The sequence below is a fragment of the Oncorhynchus tshawytscha genome, linkage group LG30 (assembly GCF_018296145.1).
Source record: "Oncorhynchus tshawytscha isolate Ot180627B linkage group LG30, Otsh_v2.0, whole genome shotgun sequence".
Taxonomy (NCBI): domain Eukaryota; kingdom Metazoa; phylum Chordata; class Actinopteri; order Salmoniformes; family Salmonidae; genus Oncorhynchus; species Oncorhynchus tshawytscha.
This window is the reverse complement of record NC_056458.1, coordinates 22,618,059-22,641,521: the sequence shown is the minus strand read 5'-3', so window position 1 is coordinate 22,641,521 and position 23,463 is coordinate 22,618,059. Positions and strand designations below refer to the sequence as shown.

Below are 23,463 nucleotides of genomic sequence, written 5' to 3'. Positions count from 1 at the left end.
AACAGTCTTATTGCTTGGTGATAGAAGCTGTCTCGGAGCCTGTTGGTCCAAGACCTTATGCTCTGGTAACGCTTGCCAGCAGATAGCGGAGAGATCAGTCCATGGCTGGGGTGGCTGAAGTCTGGCAATTATCCGGGTCTTCCTCAGACACCGCCTGGTATTAATGTCCTGGATAGCTGGGAGCTCGGCCCAAATTATTTACTGTAGAGCTTTACGGTTGCAGTTGCCATACCAGGTGGTGATGCAGCCAGTCCAGAATTTCTCAATGGTGCAGCTACAGAACTTCTTGAGGAGCTGAGGTCCCATGCCATATCTCTTCAGCCTCCTGAGGGAGAAGAGGCGCTGTTGCGCCCTCCTCAAGACTGTGCCGGTGTGTTTTTATCATGTTAAGTCCTAAGTGATGTCGACACCTGAGGAACTTGAAGCTCTTGAACCTCTCCACTGCAGCCATGCCAATGTGAATGGGGTCGTTCCCCCCCAGTTTCCTGTAGTGATCGTTTAGCTCTTTGGTCTTGCTGACATTGAGGGAGAGGTTGTTGTCCTGGCACCATGCTGACAGATCTCTGACCTCCTCCATGTAGGCTGTGTCATCGCTGTCGGTGATCAGGCCTACAGATGTTGGATCTTAATTTGTTCACACTGTTGTTGCAGAAAATTTCCTGCACAGCGGGAAATGCAATCTTCTAGTGTATTCAAGGTTTAAAAATGCTTCTAAAGTTTGTAATTTCAGACTTGATTTGCCCTAACAAAAAATGTATCAACCCCTACAAAAATGATAAATAATTATAATCCACAAAATAATTCACATTTCCTCTTGCTGCAGTATTATTTTCTTGCTGTGTGAAACTGGTCAAAGTAAGATGCTTTATTGGGACCACCATTGTGTCATCAGCAAAGTTAATGATGGTGTTGGAGTCGTGCTTGGCCACGCAGTTGTGGGTGAACATGCACACACCCCTGGGGGGGACCCCATGTTGATGGTCAGGGTGGCGGAGGTGTTGTTGCCTACCCTCACCACCTGGGGTCGGCCCGTCAGGAAGTCCAGGATCAAGTTGCATAGGTTGGAGTTCAATCCCAGGGTCCCGAGCTTTGAGGGGACTATGGTATTGAACGCTAATCACTATCACTTGATAAAATACAATAATCTAATCAAATGTTGCTTCTGTAGATAAATCAAAGCAGCATAGTCATTCTGTAGTTAATCAAATCAGGTCATTTGTTTAGTAATAAACCAGATCAAAGCATCTATGCTACTTTGGTGTATTGTCTGGTCTCTGGTTGTTCAGTTCAACTCACCAGGGAGGGTTTGATGCCGATGCTTTCTGCAGCCTGAAATGCCAGGGACAGATTCCGTCCCTGTAGGAAAAACAAACAGGGTTGATCATTAGAGGGCCTCACTCCTCCTATTCTTCCTCTTCGTCATTCATACAACACTACAGTGCCTCCCTCCTCCTCCTCCTCCTTACTCATAACACACTGCAGGGCCCTCCTCCTTCTCTTGGACTAGGAAACATTCAAGATGATGATTATTTCAATATTATTTTGAACAGATAGCCTAGGTTGTTTGCTTTGGACAGGCCCATAATATCTGCTGCATGAAGAGGCTGAACGCCATGGTGTTGGAGACCAACAGTAAATATTTTGGTATAAATAACATTATTTTCAACCATGACAGAGAGCTTGGATGAATGCAATGATAGAAGATCTAAATAACATTCTAGGACAGGAGAACTTCTGCTGTCAAAGGGGGCCTAGGAACTGGGAAGTGGCTCAGCAGAATGCAATAAAGCCCTCACTGAAAAATTCACTGAGGTCATTCCATGTAATTTTAATTATTTAACTAGGCAAATCAGTTAAGAACAAATTCTTATTTACAATGACAGCCTACCAGGAAACAGTGGGTTAACTGCCTTGTTCAGGGGCAGAACAAAATATTTTTACCATGTCAGCTTAGGGATTCGATCCAGCAACCTTTTGGTTACTGGCCCAAAGCTCTAACCACTATGCTATCTGCCACCCCTATTTCAATTTCAGCAAGCCAATTTCAGCAAGCCAGCAAGCCAATCTCAGATTGTTCTGAAATGTTTTTTTTTGCAGTTAGAAACAGATAAGATAAGCATTCTTGCAACATTATTTTGTTGAAATATACAGTGAGGCAAAAAAGTATTTAGTCAGCCACCAATTGTGCAAGTTCTCCCACTTAAAAAGATGACAGAGGCCTGTAATTTTCATCATAGGTGCACTTCAACTATAACAGACAAAATGAGAAAAAAAATCCAGAAAATCACATTGTAGGATTTGTAATGAATTTATTTGCTAATTATGGTGGAAAATAAATATTTGGTCAATAAAAAAAGTTTATCTCAATACTTTGTTATATACCCTTTGTTGGCAATGACAGAGGTCAAACATTTTCTGTAAGTCTTCACAAGGTTTTCACACACTGTTGCTGGTATTTTGGCCCATTCCTCCATGCAGATCTCCTCTAGAGCAGTGATGTTTTGGGGCTGTTGCTGGGCAACATGGACTTTCAACTCCCTCCAAAGATTTTCTATGGGGTTGAGATCTGGAGACTGGCTAGGCCACTCCAGGACCTTGAAATGCTTCTTACGAAGCCACTCCTTCGTTGCCCGGGCGGTGTGTTTGGGATCATTGTCATGCTGAAAGACCCTGCCACGTTTCATCTTCAATGCCCTTGCTGATGGAAGGAGGTTTTCACTCAAAATCTCACGATACATGGCCCCATTCATTCTTTCCTTTACACGGATCAGTCGTCCTGGTCCCTTTGCAGAAAAACAGCCCCAAAGCATGATGTTTCCACCCCCATGCTTCACAGTAGGTATGGTGTCCTTTGGATGCAACTCAGCATTCTTTGTCCTCCAAACACGACAAGTTGAGTTTTTACCAAAAAGTTATATTTTGGTTTCATCTGACCATATGACATTCTCCCAATCTTCTTCTGGATCATCCAAATGCTCTCTAGCAAACTTCAGACGGGCCTGGACATGTACTGGCTTAAGCAGGGGGACACGTCTGGCACTCCAGGATTTGAGTCCCTGGCGGCGTAGTGTGTTACTAATGGTAGGCTTTGTTACTTTGGTCCCAGCTCTGTGCAGGTCATTCACTAGGTCCCCCCGTGTGGTTCTGGGATTTTTGCTCACCGTTCTTGTGATCATTTTGACCCCACAGGGTGAGATCTTGCGTGGAGCCCCAGATCGAGGGAGATTATCAGTGGTCTTGTATGTCTTCCATTTCCTAATAATTGCTCCCACAGTTGATTTCTTCAAACCAAGCTGCTTACCTATTGCAGATTCAGTCTTTCCAGCCTGGTGCAGGTCTACAATTTCGTTTCTAGTGTCCTTTGACAGCTCTTTGGTCTTGGCCATAGTGGAGTTTGGAGTGTGACTGTTTGAGGTTGTGGACAGGTGTCTTTTATACTGTTAACAAGTTCAAACAGGTGCCATTAATACAGGTAACCAGTGGAGGACAGAGGAGCCTCTTAAAGAAGAAGTTACAGGTCTGTGAGAGCCAGAAATCTTGCTTGTTTGTAGGTGACCAAATACTTATTTTCCACCATAATTTGCAAATAAATTCATTAAAAATCCTACAATGTGATTTTCTGGATTTTTTTCCTAATTTTGTCGGTCATAGTTGAAGTGCACCTATGATGAAAATTACAGTCCTCTCTCATCTTTTTAAGTGGGAGAACTTGCACAATTGGTGGCTGACTAAATACTTTTTTGCCCCACTGTAATTATATCTCTGAGAAATTAAGCTAAGTGCACCTAAATTGGCCATATTATTTTATAGGATTCATTTAATATTCAATACCCAACTTACGGTTTGGACCAAACTTTTTTCTACCAATGAGTAAGACATGAGGAAACAAAAATGTCAAAAGCCACGGACACCCCATGCTAATCGTACCCAACAACCAGTATACAGAATCAGTTCTCCGTGTCTGACAAGTAATATGGAGCTGCGGCTTTTTTTCTTACTATGTCTAGAAGCAAGGTAGAAGCAAGGTGGCTAGGAAAAACTCTCTAGAGTCCCATTATACATCCTGAAATTACCAGGTTCTGACCACTAGATGGTTCTGTTCCTGTTATTAGGTGGAAACAAGTGTGATCCCCCCCCTCCTCAATATCAAAGGGATAGATAACCCGAATTACAAAATTACATATTGGTTTCCTTACACTGTAAGCAGTCTATGGACATCAATCCGATTGACGATGGCGTACAATTAAGATGGTGCCGAAGAGGATGGCTGATGTTTTACATGCTCCTATCCAACTGTGCAATTATGTGTGTTTTTTTGCATTGTTTGTAACTTTTTTTTTTTTTACATAATGTTGCTGCTACCGTCTCTTATGACCAAAATTAACTTCTGGACATCAGAACAGCCATTGCTCACCTCGAACTGGAAGAAGCTTTTGCCTATAACGAGTCTGACGAGGATATACTGCTTTCCAGGGAACAGGCCCAAACGTAATTTGCGTGAAGAAAGTACGGAGGTAAAGGGGGAGCAGGTCGGGCAGCCGGCTGAGAATCGATATGCGAGCGAGTAAACTCCCACTGCCCTTCGTTCTAATGGCTAACATGCAAGAATTGGAAAATAAAATTGATGACCTACGATTATCCTAACAACGGGACATTAAAAACTGTAATCTCTTATGTTTCACAGAGTCGTGGATGAACGCCGACATGGATAATATAAAGCTGGCGGGATTTTCCATGCACCGGCAGAACAAAGAAGCTTTGTCTGGTAATACGAGGGGTGGGGGTGTGTGTCTATTTGTCAATAACAGTTGGTGCGCAATGTCTAATATTAAAGAAGTCTCGAGGTATTGCTCACCTGAGGTAGAGAACCTTATGATAATCTGTAGACCACACAATCTATCAAGAGAGTTCTCATCTATATTCTTTGTAGCTGTCTATTTACCACCACAGATGCTGGCACTAAGACCGCACTCAACCAACTCTATAAGGCCATAAGCAAACAAGAAAATGCTCATCCAAAAGCGACACTCCTAGTGGCCAGGGACTTTAATGCAGGCAAACTTAAATCAGTTTTACCAAATTTTTACCAGCATGTCACATGTGCAACCAGAGAAGAAAAACTCTAGACCACCTTTACTCCACACACAGAGATGCATACAAAGCTCTCCTTCACCCTCCAGTTGGCAAATCTGACCATAATTCTATCCTCCTGAATCCTGCTTTCAAGCAAAAACTAAAGCAGAAAGTACCAGTGACTTGCTCAATACAGAAGTGGTCAGATGATGCGGATGCTACGCTACAGGACTGTTTTGCTAGCACAGACTGGAATATGTTCTGGGATTCATCCAATGGCATTGAGGAGTTCACCACCTCAGTCATCGGCTTCATCAATAAGTGCGTCCCCACAGTGACATATCCCAACCAGAAGCCAAGGATTACAGGCAACATCGAGCATTGAGCTAAAGGCTACAGCTGCCGCTTTCAAGGAGCGGGACACTAATCCGGACACCTATAAGAAATCCCGCTTTGCCCTCAGATGAACCATCAAACAAGAAAAGTGTCAATACAGGATTAAGATTGAATGCTACTACACCGGCTCTGACTCTCATCGGATGTGGAAGGGCTTGAAAACTATTACGGACTTCAAAGGGAAACCCAGACACAAGCTGCCCAGTGACGCGAGCCTACCAGATGACATAAATGCCTTTTATGCTCGTTTGGGGCAAGCAACACTGAAGCATGCACGAGAGCATCAGCTGTGAGCAAGACCTTTAAACAGGTCAACATTCACAAAGCCACGGGGCCAGACAGATTACCAGGACGTGTACTCAAAGCATGCGTGGACCAACTGGTAAGTGTCTTCATTGACATTTTCAACCTCTCCCTGACCGAGTCTGTAATATGTTTCAAGCAGACCACCATAGTCCCTGTGCCCAATGAAACAAAGGCAACCTGCTTAAATAATTACTGCCCCATAGCACTCACGTCGGTAGCCATGAAGTGCTTTGAAAGGCTGGTCATGGCTCACATCAACAGCATCCTCCCGGATACCCTAGATCCACTCCAATTCGCATACTGCCCCAACATATCCACAGATTACGCAATCTCAATCACACTCCACACTCCCCTTTCCCACCAGGACAAAAGGAACACCTATGTGAGAATGCTGTTCATTGACTACAGCTCAGCGTTCAACACCATAGTGCCCACGAAGCTCATCACTAAGCTAAGTACCCTGGGACTAAACACCTCCCTCTACAACTGGATCCAGGACTTCCTGACGGGCCGCCCCCAGGTGGTAAGGGTAGGCAACAACATGTCTGCACCGTTGGTTAAGTGCTTGTAAGTAAGCATGTCACTGTAAGGTCTACACTTGTTGTATTTGGCGCATGTGACAAATACAGTTTGATTTGATTTGAATTCATGCTTTGGGTTTGTTTACCTGGCCCCTGTTTCAAATGCTAACTTTTTTTTCATTTATGGTACAAATGGTACCTATATTAGCATGTTTGCACTTCATGACCAAATCATAATTAACACAATACATTTTTAGATACTTTAGGATGAGTTGGACATGAAGCTCGAATTGCTCAAATAGGTACCATTGGCTTGCATTGGATTTGTGCCACAATACTAAAAAGTTTGCATTTGAAACAGTGGCCAGTTAAAAAAAACAAAGCATGGACTGTTGTCATAACTTGCCCATAAACTGCTAACAGCGTAAGGAAACAAACCTAACAGAATGAAATGCACCATCTAGTGGTCCGAACCTGGTTATATCAGAATGTATGACGGGACATAAACCTCACAACTTCAATGCCTAAATTCTCTGAACAGGGAAAAATAACTATCCCCAAAATTGCTGGGAATACATTACATGGTATGAAGAAACAATACTCCATACTAATTGTCAGACAGAGAACTGATACTCGATACTGGTTGTTGAGGTGGAATTGGCGTGGGTGTCTTATGACAATTTTTGTTTGTTTGCACATGTCTTACTCATTGGTAGAAAAAAGTTAGTTCCAAATTGGATGTCCGGTACTATATTTATTGAATATTATATGAATCCAATGAATTAAAATGGCCAATTTGCGTGGAATCAATTAGCTTAATTTCTCAGAGATCAAATTATATTTCAACAAAATAATGTTGCAGGAATGCTAATCTTATCTGTTTGTAACTACAGAAACGGTTTTCTTGAGAAACATTTCAAAATCGTTTGAGGTGAAAGGAGGGCCATTGTCCAATACGAGCTCCTTGACTAGTCCAAAGGTTGCGAACAGGTGTCTGAGAATATTGATGGTCTTCTCAGCTGTGGTCAGTTGAGTAGGGAACACTTCCATCCACTTGGAATGGACATCGACGACAACAAGGAAATGTGCTTGTCAATCACGGCGTAATTCACATGGATTCGTTCCCATGGTGTAGCAGCCCAGGACTATGGATGAAGAGGTGCAGCAGCAGGCTTGTTGTCCAGGCCACCACAGATAACTGCGGGTGAGTGCTTTCATTCGAGTGATCCTTGGATGTCCCTCATGCAGGTCAGATAGCAGTCTCCTCTGAAATGTGTGAGGTACCACCACCCTTGATCCCCACAGAACACATCCTTGATCAGTGGACAACTGGTCTTTCTTTTCGATGAATGGACGATGGTTATCGTCATTTACGAAGGTTGGCCAACCGCCTAATTTTAAGTCCAAGACTTTGGAAAGGACTTTGTTTTTCCTCGTTTCCTCTGCTGTCTGAAGCAGATATGGGAAGTTCATTGATGAGAGAGATCTGGAAGACTGCTCTATCATCTTTACTGTCAGAGTCACTATTGCATGGTAGTCTTGATAGTGCATCTGCATTTGCGTGATCACTGCTCGTCTGTACTCGATCTCGTAGTCATAGGCTAGTAATATCAGAGCCCAACGTTGCATTCGAAGTGCAGCAATGGTTGGTATGGCTGATTCTGGTCCAAGGATGGCGAACAGAGGCTTGTGATCTGTCAGCAGTTGGAACTTCCTTCCGTAGAGATATTTGTGAAACTTCTTCACTCCGAATATTATGCTCAGGGCTTCCTTCTCAATTTGAGCATAATTTTTCTCACTTAGTGACAGAGTCCGTGATGCAAATGCAATAGGGTGTTCTTCACCTGACGGTAGAACATGTGAGATGACGGCTCCTACTCTGTATGGAGATGCATTACACGCGAGTCTCAGCTTAATCTCTGTGTCATAGTGGGCAAGCCACTTGCTCTTTAACAGACGCTGTTTGCAAGTCTTGAATGCTTCTTCGCATTGTGGGGACCAATTCCACTTTGTATCGGCCTGCAGCAGTTGGTGAAGCGGATGCAACAATGTGGACAAGTTTGCCACAAACTTTCCGCAAAAGTTCAGGAGCAAGGTGCTCTCCTATGGTTGGTCCTGACATGAGGATGTCGTCCATGAAGCACACAACATTGTCTATACCGTCCAAGATCTGATCCATTGTGTGTTGGAATATCGCTGGAGCTGTCGAGATTCCATAGGCCAAGCGATTGAATCTGAACAGCCCCTTGTGTGTATTGATGGTCAGATACTGTTCCGACTCCAGATCCAGCTTCAGTTGCTGATAAGCGAATGACAGGTCCAGCTTACTGAAAACCTTCCCACCAGCTAGAGTGGCAAACAGATCTTCAGCGTTTGGTAGGGGATATTCCTCTGGTAGTATGCAGCGATTTACTGTGACCTTGTAGTCTCCGCACATTCTGACGGTCTTGTCTTTCTTTGGGACTACAACGATCGGATCGGCCCAGTCGCTCCTCTCTACTTTCGTGAGGATGTTATTCTTCTGTAGGTGGTACAGTTCCTTCTCTAGTGCTTCCTTAAGAGCATAGGGAACTGGACATGTTTTGTGAAAGATAGGCTTGGTTCCTTCTTGCACTCTAACTTTCGCTGTGAAGTCTTGTATTTCGCCGTAGACATCTTTGAAAAGTTATTTGTGTTTCTCCAGCATGTTAGTGAGTGTAGCCTGACTCACTGGTGTGTCATTTCTCAGACTGAAGATTTCTCCCCAGTTCAACTTGATCTTTTGTAGCCAGTTTCTGCCTAGCAAGGCTGATTTTTCTCCTTTAACAATGACAAACAGTAGCTTTCACTCCTTCACCTTATACCGGACTGGTATCTGGATCTGTCCTAACACAGGAATAGTGTCACCAGTGTATGAAGAAAGGCAGATGAACGCTGGCTGAATAGGGCAGTCTTTCAGTTTTTCTTTGTAGAGTCTTTCTGGAACAAGTGATTCAGACGCTCCTGTGTCCAGCTGCATGTTTACTGGTTTTCCCGCTAACTCCATGCTGAGATAGATTCCATCTTTTTGTTGTTGAGCTGTGTACACTGTGAACAGTTCCAATACTGTTTCAGTTGTACCTTCCTCTTCTTGTGCTGCGTCTGACACTTTGTGTGCTCCTGCTGTGCGTTTTGGAGCTTTTGTTACTCTCTGTAGAAGTCCAACCTTTCCACAATTGTGTCACTTTTCATTTTGGAATCGACATTCACAGTGCTGATGATTATCTCCCCCACATCTGTAGCAACTTGGCTTAGACCTTTGTGATGTGGACTGCTTTGTTCTTGTGTGACCTTGAGGACAGGACTGAGAAAAGTGTGACGTTTGTGAACGTTTGTGAACTCCACGTGTCACTGACCTTTTGAACACCTTTCTGACGTTCTGCACGTCCCGATAGCTCAATAGTATCCCTGTGGACAAGCTCAAGTCCAAGTGCGATATCACAGGCTTTCTTAAAGGTCAGGTCCTTCTCTGACAGAAGCCTTCTGTGATATGCTTCACCTGTGAGACCACATACAAACTTGTCTCGGAGAGCGTCATCAAGAAATCACGCAAACTCACATGTACTTGCCAGCCTTTTCAAAGCAAGGATGTAGTCAGCCACGGTTTCCCCTTGACTCTGGTGACGTTGGTCAAATCTGAAACGTTCTGCAATGAGAATTGGCTTAAAAGAGTTTCAGTCAGTTCTGCATAGTTCAACTCCACTGCTTTTATTGGTTCAATGAGACCTTTCAGCAATCCATAACCAGTTGGACCCAAAACACTGAGAAATAAATCTGCTATCTTTTCATCTTTGATTTCATTTGCAGCCAGCCAACGCTCAAAACGCTCTAAATAGGAATCAAAATTCTATTTTGTAGCCTTAAACTCTGGTACTCGACCAAATGGTTGCCATTTTCCTTATTCCTTGTATTCCTTAATTTTCATCTAATTCTTCACTTTCTTCATTTCAGAAGTTTCTGCAATTACTTCATTCACTGCACTCATTTGTTATAATGTGTTACGTTTCTTCTTGTTTTACAATATTTCTCCACTGAGATCGCCTAATTTCAATGGGTTCAATTACCGGTTATTTATTTAACCACTCTATTCTGGACTCCAATAGGCTTGCTACTTGGCAGCTCCTGAACACTTTACCTACTAGCAGTGCTTAGCCTTTTCTACTGGCCAAAAAATAAAAAAATAACTGACGATTTACACAATTATTTTGAGTTTCATTACTCACGCAACATTCTTCCCTTCAAGGAATGTCCGTTTAAGAAGCTTAATCACCTCATCGCCACTGTAATATTTGTGTTGTGGAGAAATGACCAGGCAGGAGACGGGAGTACAGTTAGTTTTGTTTAGTCAAAACGCCTCGTGCTCTACAGCCCCCGGCCCGATAGTGAGCATGTGCATTTCCTATTAGGTGTAGTAACATAACACTGCCGTAATACATTACTGCTTAGTAACAGCATAGTAACTAATATAAACAGATGTAGATCACAGATACTACAGTGGGAACTACACATGCGGAGATCATCCGTTCACCTTCTCTGTGTCTCACAAAGACACCAAATTTGGACTCATCAGACCAAAGGACAGATTTCCACCACAACATTCTGCAGCGATATGCCATCCCATCTGTTTTGCGCTTAGTGGGACTATCATTTGTTTTTCAACAGGACAATGACCAAACACACCTCCAGGCTGCATAAGGGCTATTTGACCAAGAAGGAGAGTGATGGAAGTGTGCCTTGAATTCTAAATAAATCAGTGACAGTGTCACCAACAAAGCAACTCCACACCATCACACCTCCTTCTCCATGCTTCCTGGTGGGAGATCATCCATTCACCTACTCTGCGTCTCACAAAGACACAAAATTTGGACTCATCAGAGCAAAAGGACAGATTTTCACCGGTCTAATGTCCATTGCTCATTGCTCGTGTTTCTTGGTCCAAGCAAGTCTCTTCTTCTTATTGGTGTCCTTTAGTGTTTTTATTTAATTTATTGAACCTTTATTTAACTAGGCAAGTCTTATTTACAATGGTTTCATTGCAGCAATTAGACCGTGAAGGCCTGATTCACGCAGTCTCCTCTGAACAGTTGATGTTGAGATGTGTCTGTTACTTGAGCTCTTATTAAGCATTTATTTGGGCTGCAATTTCTGAGGCAGGTAACTCTAATGAACATATCCTCTGCAGCAGAGGTAACTCTGGGTCTTCCTTTCCTGTGGCGGTCCTCATGAGAGCTAGTTTCATCATAGCGCTTAATGGTTTTTGCAACTGCACTTGAGGAAACTTTTTCCGGATTGACTGACCTTCATGTCTTAAAGTAATGATGGACTGTTTATTATCTTTGCTTATTTGAGCTGTTCTTGCCATAATATGGACTTGGTCTTTTACCAAATAGGGCTATCTTCTGTATACCATCCCTATACCATCCCTACCATGTCACAAAACAACTGATTGGCTCAAAGAAAGAAAGAAATTCCACATATTAACTTTAAACAAGGCACACCTGTTAATTGAAATGCATTCTGGTGACTACCTCAAGAAGCTGGTTGGGAGAATGCCAATAGAATGCCAAAGATGTCATCAAGGCAAAGGGAGACTATTTTGGTCACTGCATGATTCCATATGTGTTATTTCATCGTTTTGATGTCTTCACTATTATTCGACAACATAGAGAATATTAAAAATGAAGAAAAACCATTCAAAGAGTAGGTGTGTCCAAACTTTTGACTGGTACTGTACATACAGCATTGCTGTCTCTGTCAAAACTAATATATAGCTGTTTCTCTTTAACACCAGGTGAGAGAGGGTATCCTTATAGTTACATGCTCTGTGTTTCTCATACAAAAGCCTTTGCGACTAGATTCATTCTGGACTTCATTCTGGAAATAGCCGACATACGCAACTGTTTACTGTGAACACTGCCTTCTCGAGCGTGGAAACATTAACTTTAAATTGTAATTGCGCTTTAGCACGGGTCTTCCATGGTCCGGATGGAATCTAGGCCTTAGTCTAAGGGATTCAATTGTGGTGCTATCATTGGTGCTTTGGAGGATCTCCCAAATGTAAAGGTACATGCTCCACAATGTTTTATTGGTGTCACACCCTGACCTTAGTATTCTTTGTTTTCCTTGTTATTTTGGTTAGGTCAGGGTGTGACATGGGTGATGTATGTGTTTTTTGTCTTGTCTAGGGGTTTTGTATGTTTATGGGCCTGTCTCCTTTCTAGGTATATTGTATGTCTATGGTTGCCTTGATTGGTTCTCAATTATAGGCAGCTGTCTATCGTTGTCTCTGATTGGGAACTATATTTAGGCAGCCAAATTCAGTGGGTACTTTGTGGGTGATTGTTTCTTGTCTATGTGTTCTCTGCACCAGATAGGGCTGTTTCAGGTTTTGCCACGTTTGTTGTTTTTGTGTTCATGTTGAGTTTTCATATTAAAAACCATGAACTCTAACCATGCTGCATTTTGGTCCTCCTCTCCTTCGACGGAAGAAAACCGTAACAATTGGTTTTACATGCTGCAAACGCTTGCGCACCACAGTGAAATGCTACTTTACACACAAAACATGTTGTGTGCCCCCTCACACCTTCAGTAAATCTGGGCCTATGTTTCCCATACAATAGCCTTTAGTGTAAGGTATTAAAGTGTAGCGCTATGAATGGTGCTTTGGAGGTACTCGAAGAAGAATGTACTTGAAGAAAACATTTATTGAGAACGTAGAAGGTCATCATGTTACTGGTATCCATGCGTGTATCTGAAATGTCACGTCAGTGTGGGTGTCCATTTCATGAGCTCTTAATTGGAATGATGAATGAGTGTGTGTGTGTTCGTGCAATTGTCTGCATGTGTGCGAGGTGGGTACCTTGTCTTGACTGATGAGTTCCTGGTAAGGGATATGTGCAGGCAGGTAGGTGTGGAGGAGAGCACAGAATGCAAGGCCATCACTCCAGCTGCTGCTGAAGTTTGTCACATCAATGTTCTACAAGAGAGATAGATGGAGAGAGAGAGGAAGGCGTCATTCTTCTTCCAGTACCAACAGTGGATGTCTCAATAAGAATTTCGAACAACAATAACGAGCTCAAATTAAGCATTTATTAACATAGAGTAAATATGCATAACGGAGAGCATGGAAACATGCTCAACCTTCCTTTTCCACAAATATAACACTGACAACTAGCTTTAGTTTGCATTTAGTTCTTGCTCGTTCCTCAAGGAATTATCTACTTGGGTCGTTCCACCAAATCAGTGCCTTTTGAGATGTGTAACTTGGTGAAAATAAACTTTTGATTTCACCTAATTTTAACATTGCCATAAATATTCTGTCATGTTCAACTTAAAAATAAAAAACATATTTTCTCATCTCAAGTAAATAAAAAAATTACATTAAAATGTATGTTAGTGAGTGCCAAATAAAGTAACAGGGTTGACTGTAACAGGGTTGATGGCCATAAATCCCCCTGTGACAGGGGAAATGGAAGCTTTTTGTGTGCAACAGGGAGGGGCAATTGAATACAAGCTTCACAAAAAAACACAATTGTTTAAACATTTCTAGCCTGTCTATCTATGGGTAACAGTGTTGACGTGTAATGCTCGACCTACTCAGTTTTCCACCACAAAATACCGGAAAATGGTAAAAAAAGAGTAGAACCAACTCACCTGCTTTTACACTATAATTTGACTATTAGATGTTCAATGTTTCTTTAGAAAAAAATATTTTAAAAGGAATAGTTCATTTAATTTCATGGATGGGTTTTCTTGACCTTAAAATTAATCACTAATCACATTAAATAAATAATAATCTTCAGAAATGACTTTGTCAAACCACAAAATATATAGGTCTTTATAATGATGGTGAAAACATGGAGAAATGTTGGTGTTAAGTGGGTTAAAATCACAGTGGGTGCACAGAGGGACATGTCAAAATGCAGAATTATTGCTCTTTAGCAAGTCTTTATTCATATAAAGAACCTGATTTATTGAATTCTCCATGTGGTCTAAATTAAATCAAACTTTGTTTTTCACATGCTTCGAATACAACATGAAATGCTTACTTACAAGCCCTTAACCAACTGTGCAGTTCAAGAAAGAGTTAAGAAAATATTTACCAAATAAACTAAAGTGAAAAATAATAAAAAGTAACACAATAAAATAACAATAGCGAGGCTATATACAGGGGGTCAATGTGCTCTCTGCGCTTTAAACCTGACCTCTGAGACTATCACAGTGCAGGTGCATTTATACGGAGACTTGATTACACACAGGTGGATTGTATTTATCATCATTAGTCATTTAGGTCAACATTGGATCATTCAGAGATCCTCACTGAACTTCTGGAGAGAGTTTGCTGCACTGAAAGTAAAGGGGCTGAATAATTTTGCACGCCCAATTTTTCAGTTTTTGATTTGTTAAAAAAGTTTGAAATATCCAATAAATGTCGTTCCACTTCATGATTGTGTCCCACTTGTTGTTGATTCTTCACAAAAAAATACAGTTTTATATCTTTATGTTTGAAGCCTGAAATGTGGCAAAAGGTCGCAAAGTTCAAGGGGGCCGAATACTTTCGCAAGGCACTGTATCTGCGCATTTCCCTAGTCACCCCGTTCACTCTGTCCAGTTTGAAATATAGTTGAATAGTGGAGACCAGAGTCTATCAAACTTGGGCTGTCTCTTGTGGAGGTCATAAGTGAGCTTTTCAAGAGGAAGAAAGTCAACAATTTGGTCAATCCACATTTTAAATGTAGGAGGGGTATTAGAGGCCCACAATAGAAGAATACATTCCTTAGCAAAGTATGTAATAGTCATAAGCAAATTTTCTCTGTCAGGATCAAGAACAAAGTCCTGCTGGGCATTAAGAAGATAGATACACGGGGTCATATCAAACTGTACCTCTAGTATTTTCTGTGCAGCAGTATGTACAGATTGCCAGAATCTGGCAATCTCTCTACAGCTCCAAAATACATGCATATAGGTTCCACTTTCAGAGGTACATCTTTTACAGTTAGGAGACATATCTGTTTTCATTCTATGGAGTCTCAAAGGAGTATAATAAAATTTGTACAAAAATTTGTAATTAGATTCTTTCATTTTTACACTGGTAGAGGAGCAGTATACCCTGTCGCAAACCTCCGCCCATAACTCATCACTGATAGTCAGACCAAGGTCCTTTTCCCAGATTATTTTCAAAGGAGTGAAGGAGGAGCTTCCTTTCTCAGAAAGGAGTCTATAGATGTAAGATATTTTGCCTTTAATGGATTGTGCTGTGACAAGAAGGGTTTCAACTTCATTCAACTGAGTTCTAAACCTCCTCTTGGAGGTAAATGAGGAAATTACATGTCTAATTTGAAGATATTTTAAAAAATGGGATCTTGGCACATCGAATTCACTGCAGAGCTCTTGAAAGGATTTCAGTGTAGTGGTTTTCTGATGAAATAGGTCTGAAAAGGTCCTGATTCCTAGAGTATGCCAAAGATTAAAGTTGGCATCCCTCAAGGCTTTTGGCAAGTCTGGGTTGCCTACTATAGGCAAGTGAGAACATATTTGGGAGGAAATGCCCAGGTATTTCTTACAGTCCCTCCACGCTATTAGGGTGCTGTAAATCACAAAGGTTTTGGCTATGTTGCCCACTTCACTAAAGTTATTAATGAATATAATTGAGCTTAAGGGCAATGAACCACAGGATTGGGCTTCTATCTGAATCCACGTTGACTCTTGTCTGTTTGTGATCCATATTAGCATGTTGCGGATTTGGGCAGACCAGTAGTACAATTGAAGGGAGGGAAGAGCAAGACCACCCTTAGATTCAGGTTTCGATAGAGTGGAAAACTTGATCCTAGGTTTTTTATTGCCCCATATAAATTTGGTGATGCTTTGGTTAGTTGTTTTGAAGAAGGAAACTGGGAGATAGCATGGGAGCATCTGAAATACGGATTACATTAATTCTTCCTTCTAAGCTAATTGGGAGGGAGATCCAGGTTTGGAGATCGTTCTTGATTCGATCCAGGAGTGGAAGATAATTTTCCTTAAAAAGGCTATTCAGATCTGGTGTTATGAAGATCCCGAGGTATTGAAACCCCTGTGTTTTCCATTGGAAAGGACAACGTGTCTTCATAGAGCTGGTGAGTGTAATATTGAGAGGGCAGACAGTGGATTTGTTAAAATTGATCTTATAACCTGGAAACTTGCCATACTGAGCAATTGTGTCTAAAATGAGAGGGAGGGATTTCTCAGGGTTGGATATGTAGAGCAAGACATCATCCGAGTAAAGCGAAATCTTGTGCTGCAGGCCGCCTGCAGAAACACCCATAATACTTGGATTGCTCCTTATCAGCTCTGCCAGAGGCTCCGCCCCCAACAAGTAGAACAGCGGGGACAGCGAGCACCCTTGTCTTGTGCCCCGTTCCAGAGGGAATCTGTCAGAGTTCAGTCCATTAGTAGTCACCATGGTATTTGGATGAGAGTATAGTGATTTGATCCATTTAATAAAATTTGGGCCCATATTGAACTTTTCAAAAGACTGAAAACAGAAAGCTCCACTCCATCCTGTCAAACGCCTTCTCAGCATCCAGTGAAGCCAGCAGGACAGGGGTCTTCTGTGTGTTTACTTGATCAATAATATCAAAAAGACGGCGAATGTTATCAGAAGAGTATCTGTCTGTAATAAATCCAGTTTGGTCCGCTTTTATTATTTTGGGAAGAAGAGTGTTTAGTCTTTTGGCGAGCAATTTGGTAATTATTTTATAGTCGAAATCCAACAAGCTTATGGGCCGGAAGGACGAGCAGGATAGGGGGTCCTTGTCCTTTTTTAGCAACACTGTAATGCGAGCTGTGTGCATTGAGTCTGGGAGAACTCAGTTTTTGCAAAAATCCTCCAGCATTGGCATGAAGATAGGGCTGAGCTGGGGCCAAAAAGCTTTGTAGAACTCTCTGGGGAATCCATCTGGGCCTGGGGACTTATTAGGTGGCATGGAGGTAATTGCCTCCAGGATCTCCTCAGGAGTGAAGGGGGAGTTGAGATCTTCTTGGTCGGTCTCTGATAGTTTAGGTAGCGAGATTCCCTCTAGGAAAGAGTGGAGTTCTGCCTCCGTGTGTTTTCTCTCAGAGGTATATAGTTTGCAGTAAAAATCATGAAAAGTTAAATTGATCTTTTTTTTTTTCATATGTGACCTCGTCCTCTGCTGTTCGGATAGCCATGATTGTACGCTCTGACTGCTCCTTTTTTAATTGGTAAGCAAGCAATCTACTGGGCCTATTGCCATACTCATGGTATTTCTGTTTAGTAAAGAAAACTTTTTTTTTAATCTCCCGAGTGTAGTCCAAATTCAGTTTGGCTTTGGCTGCTTTAAGATGACTCCAGGAGGTGCTGTCTAGGGATTGTTTATGTATTTTTTCACAGCATTCCAGCTCCCTCTCAAGATCTAGCCTGTGTGCTTCCATTGCTTTTTTCTTAGAGGAAGCATATGCAATTAGATGACCTCTTAGTGTGGCTTTAGCAGCGTCCCACATTGTGGCCGGAGAAACAGGAGAATCTTTATTATCTTGTGTGTAGTTGTCTATCCATGTAGTTACCAATGTATGGAACACGTCATTTGATAGCATGGAGGTGTTGAATTTCCAGCTCTTTGACCTCGGGATGTTTTTGCAGAGGTCAAAGCGGAGGTGGACAAAGGCGTGATCTGAAAGTGCAATGGGTCCGATTGTACAAGTGGCTGAATTTATGAAACTCTTTGGGATAAAAATGTAATCTATACGGGAGTAGGTGTTATGGACATTAGAGTAGTATGTATAGTCCATAGATGAGCTATTAGTCTCTCTCCAGATATCTATCAGTCCCATCTCTTTAGTAAGAGAGTTCAACATCTTTGCAGATCTAGGATTTGTGGTGGGGACTTGAGATGATTTGTCTAGGGTTGGGTTAAGGGTACAATTAAAATCTCCGGCCACCACGCCAAAGGAGACACAATGCTCATTGAACAGGGTTATAATTTTTGACATGAAGGCAGGAGTATCTGTGTTAGGGGCGTATATGTTTAATATAGTAATTGGTTGACCATATAGTGACCCAGTTATCAAAATAAATCTCCCCTCTGGATCAGATATGTTTTTGTCAATTATGAATGGAACATTTTTATGGATAAGTATGGCTGTGCCTCTACTGTTTGATTTGAAAGATGAGAAATACACCTGTCCCACCCAAGCTCTGTGGAGTTTGGCATGTTCAGCATCACAGAGGTGTGTCTCTTGAAATAGCGCGATGTCTGCTTTTTCCTTTTTTAGAGCACATAGTATCTTTTTTCGTTTTATTGCATGCCCTAGACCATGGCAGTTCCATGTCAATAGATTTAAGGTACTAGTCATCGAACAGTAATCGAACTTTAGTGCAAGTCATCGCTGGGTAAAAGTGGATAGTAGTTACAGCTGCGTTCACATAAAAGGAATATAAATGGTGTACATAAAATAATCATCTCTGAACACCCCAGCAGAGTTCCCAAACAACTCGACAGATCCCGTTGGATCTATTACCCCCCCGCTCAGTCTCAATTCTGTGTTCCAAATAAAACAAAAACCGGGAACAGTTAGCAACGCACAACGTCTCCCTCTCCCCACCAAAGAAATGCCTCATCCTCTCCACCCCGCATTGAGTAAATGACACAGTTGCCCTCGTCCAGACCACAGTAAAAGAGGGGAGAAAAATAAAATCAATAGCCCAGCCTACATATACCTCCCCCAAGGGACATAGTGAACCCCAAGTAATAATAGCAACAAAAAAACAGGGAAATAAAAGTAGGCTGAAACATGAGTAGGCCTAGGTTAGGCTATACAGCCCATCCCTCTCAGTTAAAGGAAAATAAATATAAATTGGACGGCTATAATGACATTTAGGGGGTGGGTCTCTGGATATCGGCTATATGTCGTCTTACCTCCTTTAGAAATGGCATTAATCGCATTTAGTCATTGGTCTGTTTCTCATTGGCCAGGATTGTCTTTCAAAAAACATTTTGCCTCTTCGGGAGTTTTGAAGTGTCGCAAGGCTCCTTGGTGAAGAATCCTGAGCTCGTTTGGGTATTTGAATCCCCTGAAGATGCCTCGGTCAATGGAGTATTTCTTCACTTCGTCAAATTCTCGGCGCTTTCGGCGTATTCCAGCTGACAGGTCCTGGTGTAAAGCGAGTTTGGCGTTTCCCACTGTGATGGTGTTGTTTTTCGCCACCTGTAGGACTCGTTCCTTGTCGGTGAATCTCAGGAAACGTATGGTGATTGGGCGCGGTGGTTGTCTGGCTGCTGGTGGGGGCCTCAGTGCTCGGTGAGCTCTCTCGAGTTCTATGGGCCTGTCGGTGGACATGTGGAGCCACTCGGGAAGTTTGTCTTGCAGGTAGCGGATCAGTGGCATGTTTCCCTCTTCTTTTTCGCCCAGATTGAATAGAACACAATTATTCCTTCGCCCCCTGTTTTCCAGGTCCTCTGTTTTCTCTTCCAGATGCTCGAATTTCTTTTTAGCATATGCTATTGTTTCCATGGCATCTGTCAATAAGTTTTCCAAGGATAGGATTCGCCCCTCTGCCTCGTCCAGGCGCCCCGCATTTATGGTTATCTTGTTGTTGATGTCAGGCATAGCGTTTTCCAGGATTGTCACCTTGCCCCCTATCGCACTGAGCTGAGAGTTAATGGCATCTAATTTAGTGTTTAGTTCTGTACGTTGGGATCTCAACTCAGAAAGGATGTCTTCGACAGAGTGCGAGGTTGGCATTCGTTGTGCCTCGTGGGGGGAGCGGGTTCTCTTGCTCCTGGCTAATGGCGCTAGTTTTTTCTGAAGCTAGCTTCTTCTTGGAGGCTTTTTCCGTCGCTAATACTCGAGTCCGGGTAAAAATGTCACCTGTAGTGTCGCCTTTTGTAGCCGCCATGACTTTTTCTTACTAAAGCTAAATGAGTTTGAACTTGGAGTGGAGGTAAGATTAGGAATTGGAAACTACTTGTGCGGAGCTCTTAGTTCATGCGGCCATCTCGTTCAAGGGTCACGTGATCCCCCTAATGTTGCTTTTTTGAAAGATATCACCTAGTAGAACTGCAAAAGTGTTGCTCTCCATTTTCTGGAGGACTGAGTTTTGAAATCAGTGGAATGCCTGGTGGAAATGATAGCCAAGGAGATGTAGAAAAATGCTGGTGTTTGATTGCAAAAAGAAAACGCACAGAAGGCTGTTGTATAAAACACCGGTCTCCGGATTACATCTTCAATCTAAGGGCAACCATGGCATCCGTGACAGAGAGGGACAGGCGTCCATCGATGTATATGGGTAAGATAGTCTAGCTAGCTACATTTTCAGATATTATATTATTTTAAATTTAGTCAGAAAGTTGTTTTCATTTCAAGTTAAATCCTACTGTTAGCTCGCTAGCTAACTTTAAGTGTATGATCTGTGTAGTAATATTATTTGTATCTCAGAGCCATTTGCATTGCTAGTTATTGCCTAATTTTAGCTAGCTAGCTAACATTAAACCTGGTTGGTTAGCTACCTGCAGATTCAGGGTAGTAATGTTATGAATGAGGGATTATGTTTAATTGTTTAGCTAGCTAGCTAGCTAGCTACATGTCTAAACAAAAGACTCCGCTATGCAAGTAACCACTTCATTACACCTTCTGTACCCAGTACATGTGACAAAACTTTGGTCGTATTTGATATAGTATGTGCTTACCAGAGACGATAATGTGAAGAAAACATAACCTGCACCAAAGTAAAATTAGGATATAACGTTAGGCCAACGAGACAGTGTCCAAATTCTAAAATTCTCCGGTAGAATGCCCTGCTTTTATTTCATCACACTCACAACCGTAAGCCATTTTTCTGTAATTGGCTCGCCATTAATGTGCAAATAATGATTTTGTTTTGAGTTTATTTTCCTGTAATAATGAAGACAAAAGAGCTAAAGTGAAGACGTTGTCAGCTATAAGATATGGTCATTATTTTAACTGGCTAGCCAGCTAACTTAACATTAGCTAGTTAGCTAACAAGATAGAAACAAACCAAAACTTTGTTTAGAAAGTTGTTTTTAGCTGCCTGGTTTGCTAGATTGACATATACTAAATTCCTTTTTAAACGGGTGGGTTTATTTGATGTAGGACGACAATAGAATATTCATGATGTCACTGCGACAACTGTCGATAGACGTAGTATAAACCAGCCTTTAGTCTTTAAATCTTTCGTTGTTTAGTGCATGGCCTCACATGTGAATCCTTAAAGAAATGGGTTGGGGTAAGGCTTAAGAGGGTGTGAACGATGCTGAATGGGTGTAGATAAAGAAGAGCTTACCAAATTATTCAAGGGCCATTTTCTCAAAAGTGAGGTTACAAATGTATCAACTTTCAAAGCAGAATTACTTTCCCATTGTTCCTCAACTGTAGTGTATTATATAAAATGTTCTCTCTCTGAGTCAGTACTTTAATCCAATGTAAAAAAAACTAATTTTGCTCCACAAATTTTGCTACATAAGACCAATTTGAGCCGGTCAGTCACATTTGTTTGTGTTACAGCCTGAAATCAAAATCTATTAAATTGATTATCACTCCTCTACACACAATACCCCATGATGTCAAAGTGAAAACATGTTTTTAGAAACTTCTGCAGATTTATTGAATATGAAATACAGAAATATCTAATTTACATAAGTATTCAATACTTTGTAAAAGCATATTTGGCAGTGATTACAGCTGCGTCTTTCTGCGTGTTTGTGCCTTTGTGTGTGTGGAGCACAGACTTACATCTTGGTCTGGCCAGGCCATGCTCGGGCGGGGGTAGAGAAAGGGGGATGGGGAGAGACAGGGGAAGAGAGGGGCGCCATGAATGTTAAAACAACAGCAGACGGGATGAGCACTCTGGGACCAGACTCAGAAAAGCAAACACAGCATCAAGCGACAGGAAACGTCTCGCTCCACACAGAATACTGAGCTGCCCGGTTAAAAGAACCAAAGAGAGAGAGAGAGAGAGAGAGAGAGAGAGAGAGAGAGAGAGAGAGAGAGAGAGAGAGAGAGAGAGAGAGAGAGAGAGAGAGAGAGAGAGAGAGAGAGAGAGAGAGAGAGAGAGAGAGAGAGAGAGAGAGAGAGACAGAGACAGAGACAGAGACAGAGTGAGGAGGGTGGTGGGAGTGAGAGAGAGAATGGGAAAGCGAGTGCGGGGGAGTGGGCGACAAGGAGAAGAAGGGAGAGCGAGAAGAGGGGGGAGTGGGCGAGAGAGATGGATTGAGCGAGCATGAGGTTGATAGCAAGCCTAAACACTTGCTTTGGCAGAAATCCAGCTTTAAAATAACATCTACAGTATGATTGCATTAAGAGGTCCAGTCAGCATATCAGCCAGCCAGTCAGAAGGCCTCAAAATACAATATTGCCAGCAGCTGAGATAACAAAGAAGGCTGTATTCCAATACTTTTAATAAAGCTCTCTACACTACAGCACAAACCAACAGTCATCTCTCTCACATCAACCACACTGGCCCCATTTTCACAAGAAAATGTATTTATATAGAAACAATTGGAGTCACAATAAAACCATACAGAGTAATAGGATTCACTGCAAGTGTTATCTAACTTCCTGTGACAGTAAAAAAGTGCAAGTGGATAACATGTAGATAATAGCTAAATGAAGTGGGTGAAAGCCAGCCTGCTATTATGACACTTGACACCCAGATGACAGTGTGCCATTATCACATTATGGTGTTGAAGTGGAGAGAGGAAATCCACTGCCCACTGGCTGATGATGGAGCACACACACTCTCACTCTCTGAGGGCTCCATGACCAATGAGAGAAAACACACTCATACTGCCTGATGATGGAGAACGTGCGTATGCATGGACGTACGTACGCACACACACACACACACACACACACACACACACACACACACACACACACACACACACACACACACACACACACACACACACACACACACACACACACACACACACACACACACACACACACACACACACTGGTAAAACCAATCAGCCTGGTCTGCTAAAGCAGGAAAGTCCACATTCACATTTACTGAGAGTTGTACGACTGATGAGGTACTCTCCATCAGTGTCCGTACTACCACCATTAAGCCCTGAGCACCTCTCTCTGTCTGTCTCTATTTGAGTAGTGTGTGAACAAAGAAAAAACACAA

The 23,463-nt window shown here is 42.1% G+C and overlaps 1 protein-coding gene across 4 annotated transcripts in view; it reads right to left on the bottom strand.

Moving 5' to 3' along the window:
* The window catches only part of LOC112228568 (cytospin-B), a 195,012-nt gene that overhangs the window by 8,561 nt on the left and 162,988 nt on the right, over positions 1–23,463 (bottom strand). For all 4 annotated transcript variants that reach the window (XM_024393993.1, XM_024393992.2, XM_024393991.2 and 1 more), the window contains 2 exons: positions 13,174–13,290; positions 1,297–1,356 (listed from right to left, as the gene is read on the bottom strand). In XM_024393993.1, coding sequence (XP_024249761.1) covers positions 1,297–1,356; positions 13,174–13,290 — 177 coding nt within the window. The remainder of the gene's footprint in view (positions 1–1,296; positions 1,357–13,173; positions 13,291–23,463) is intronic.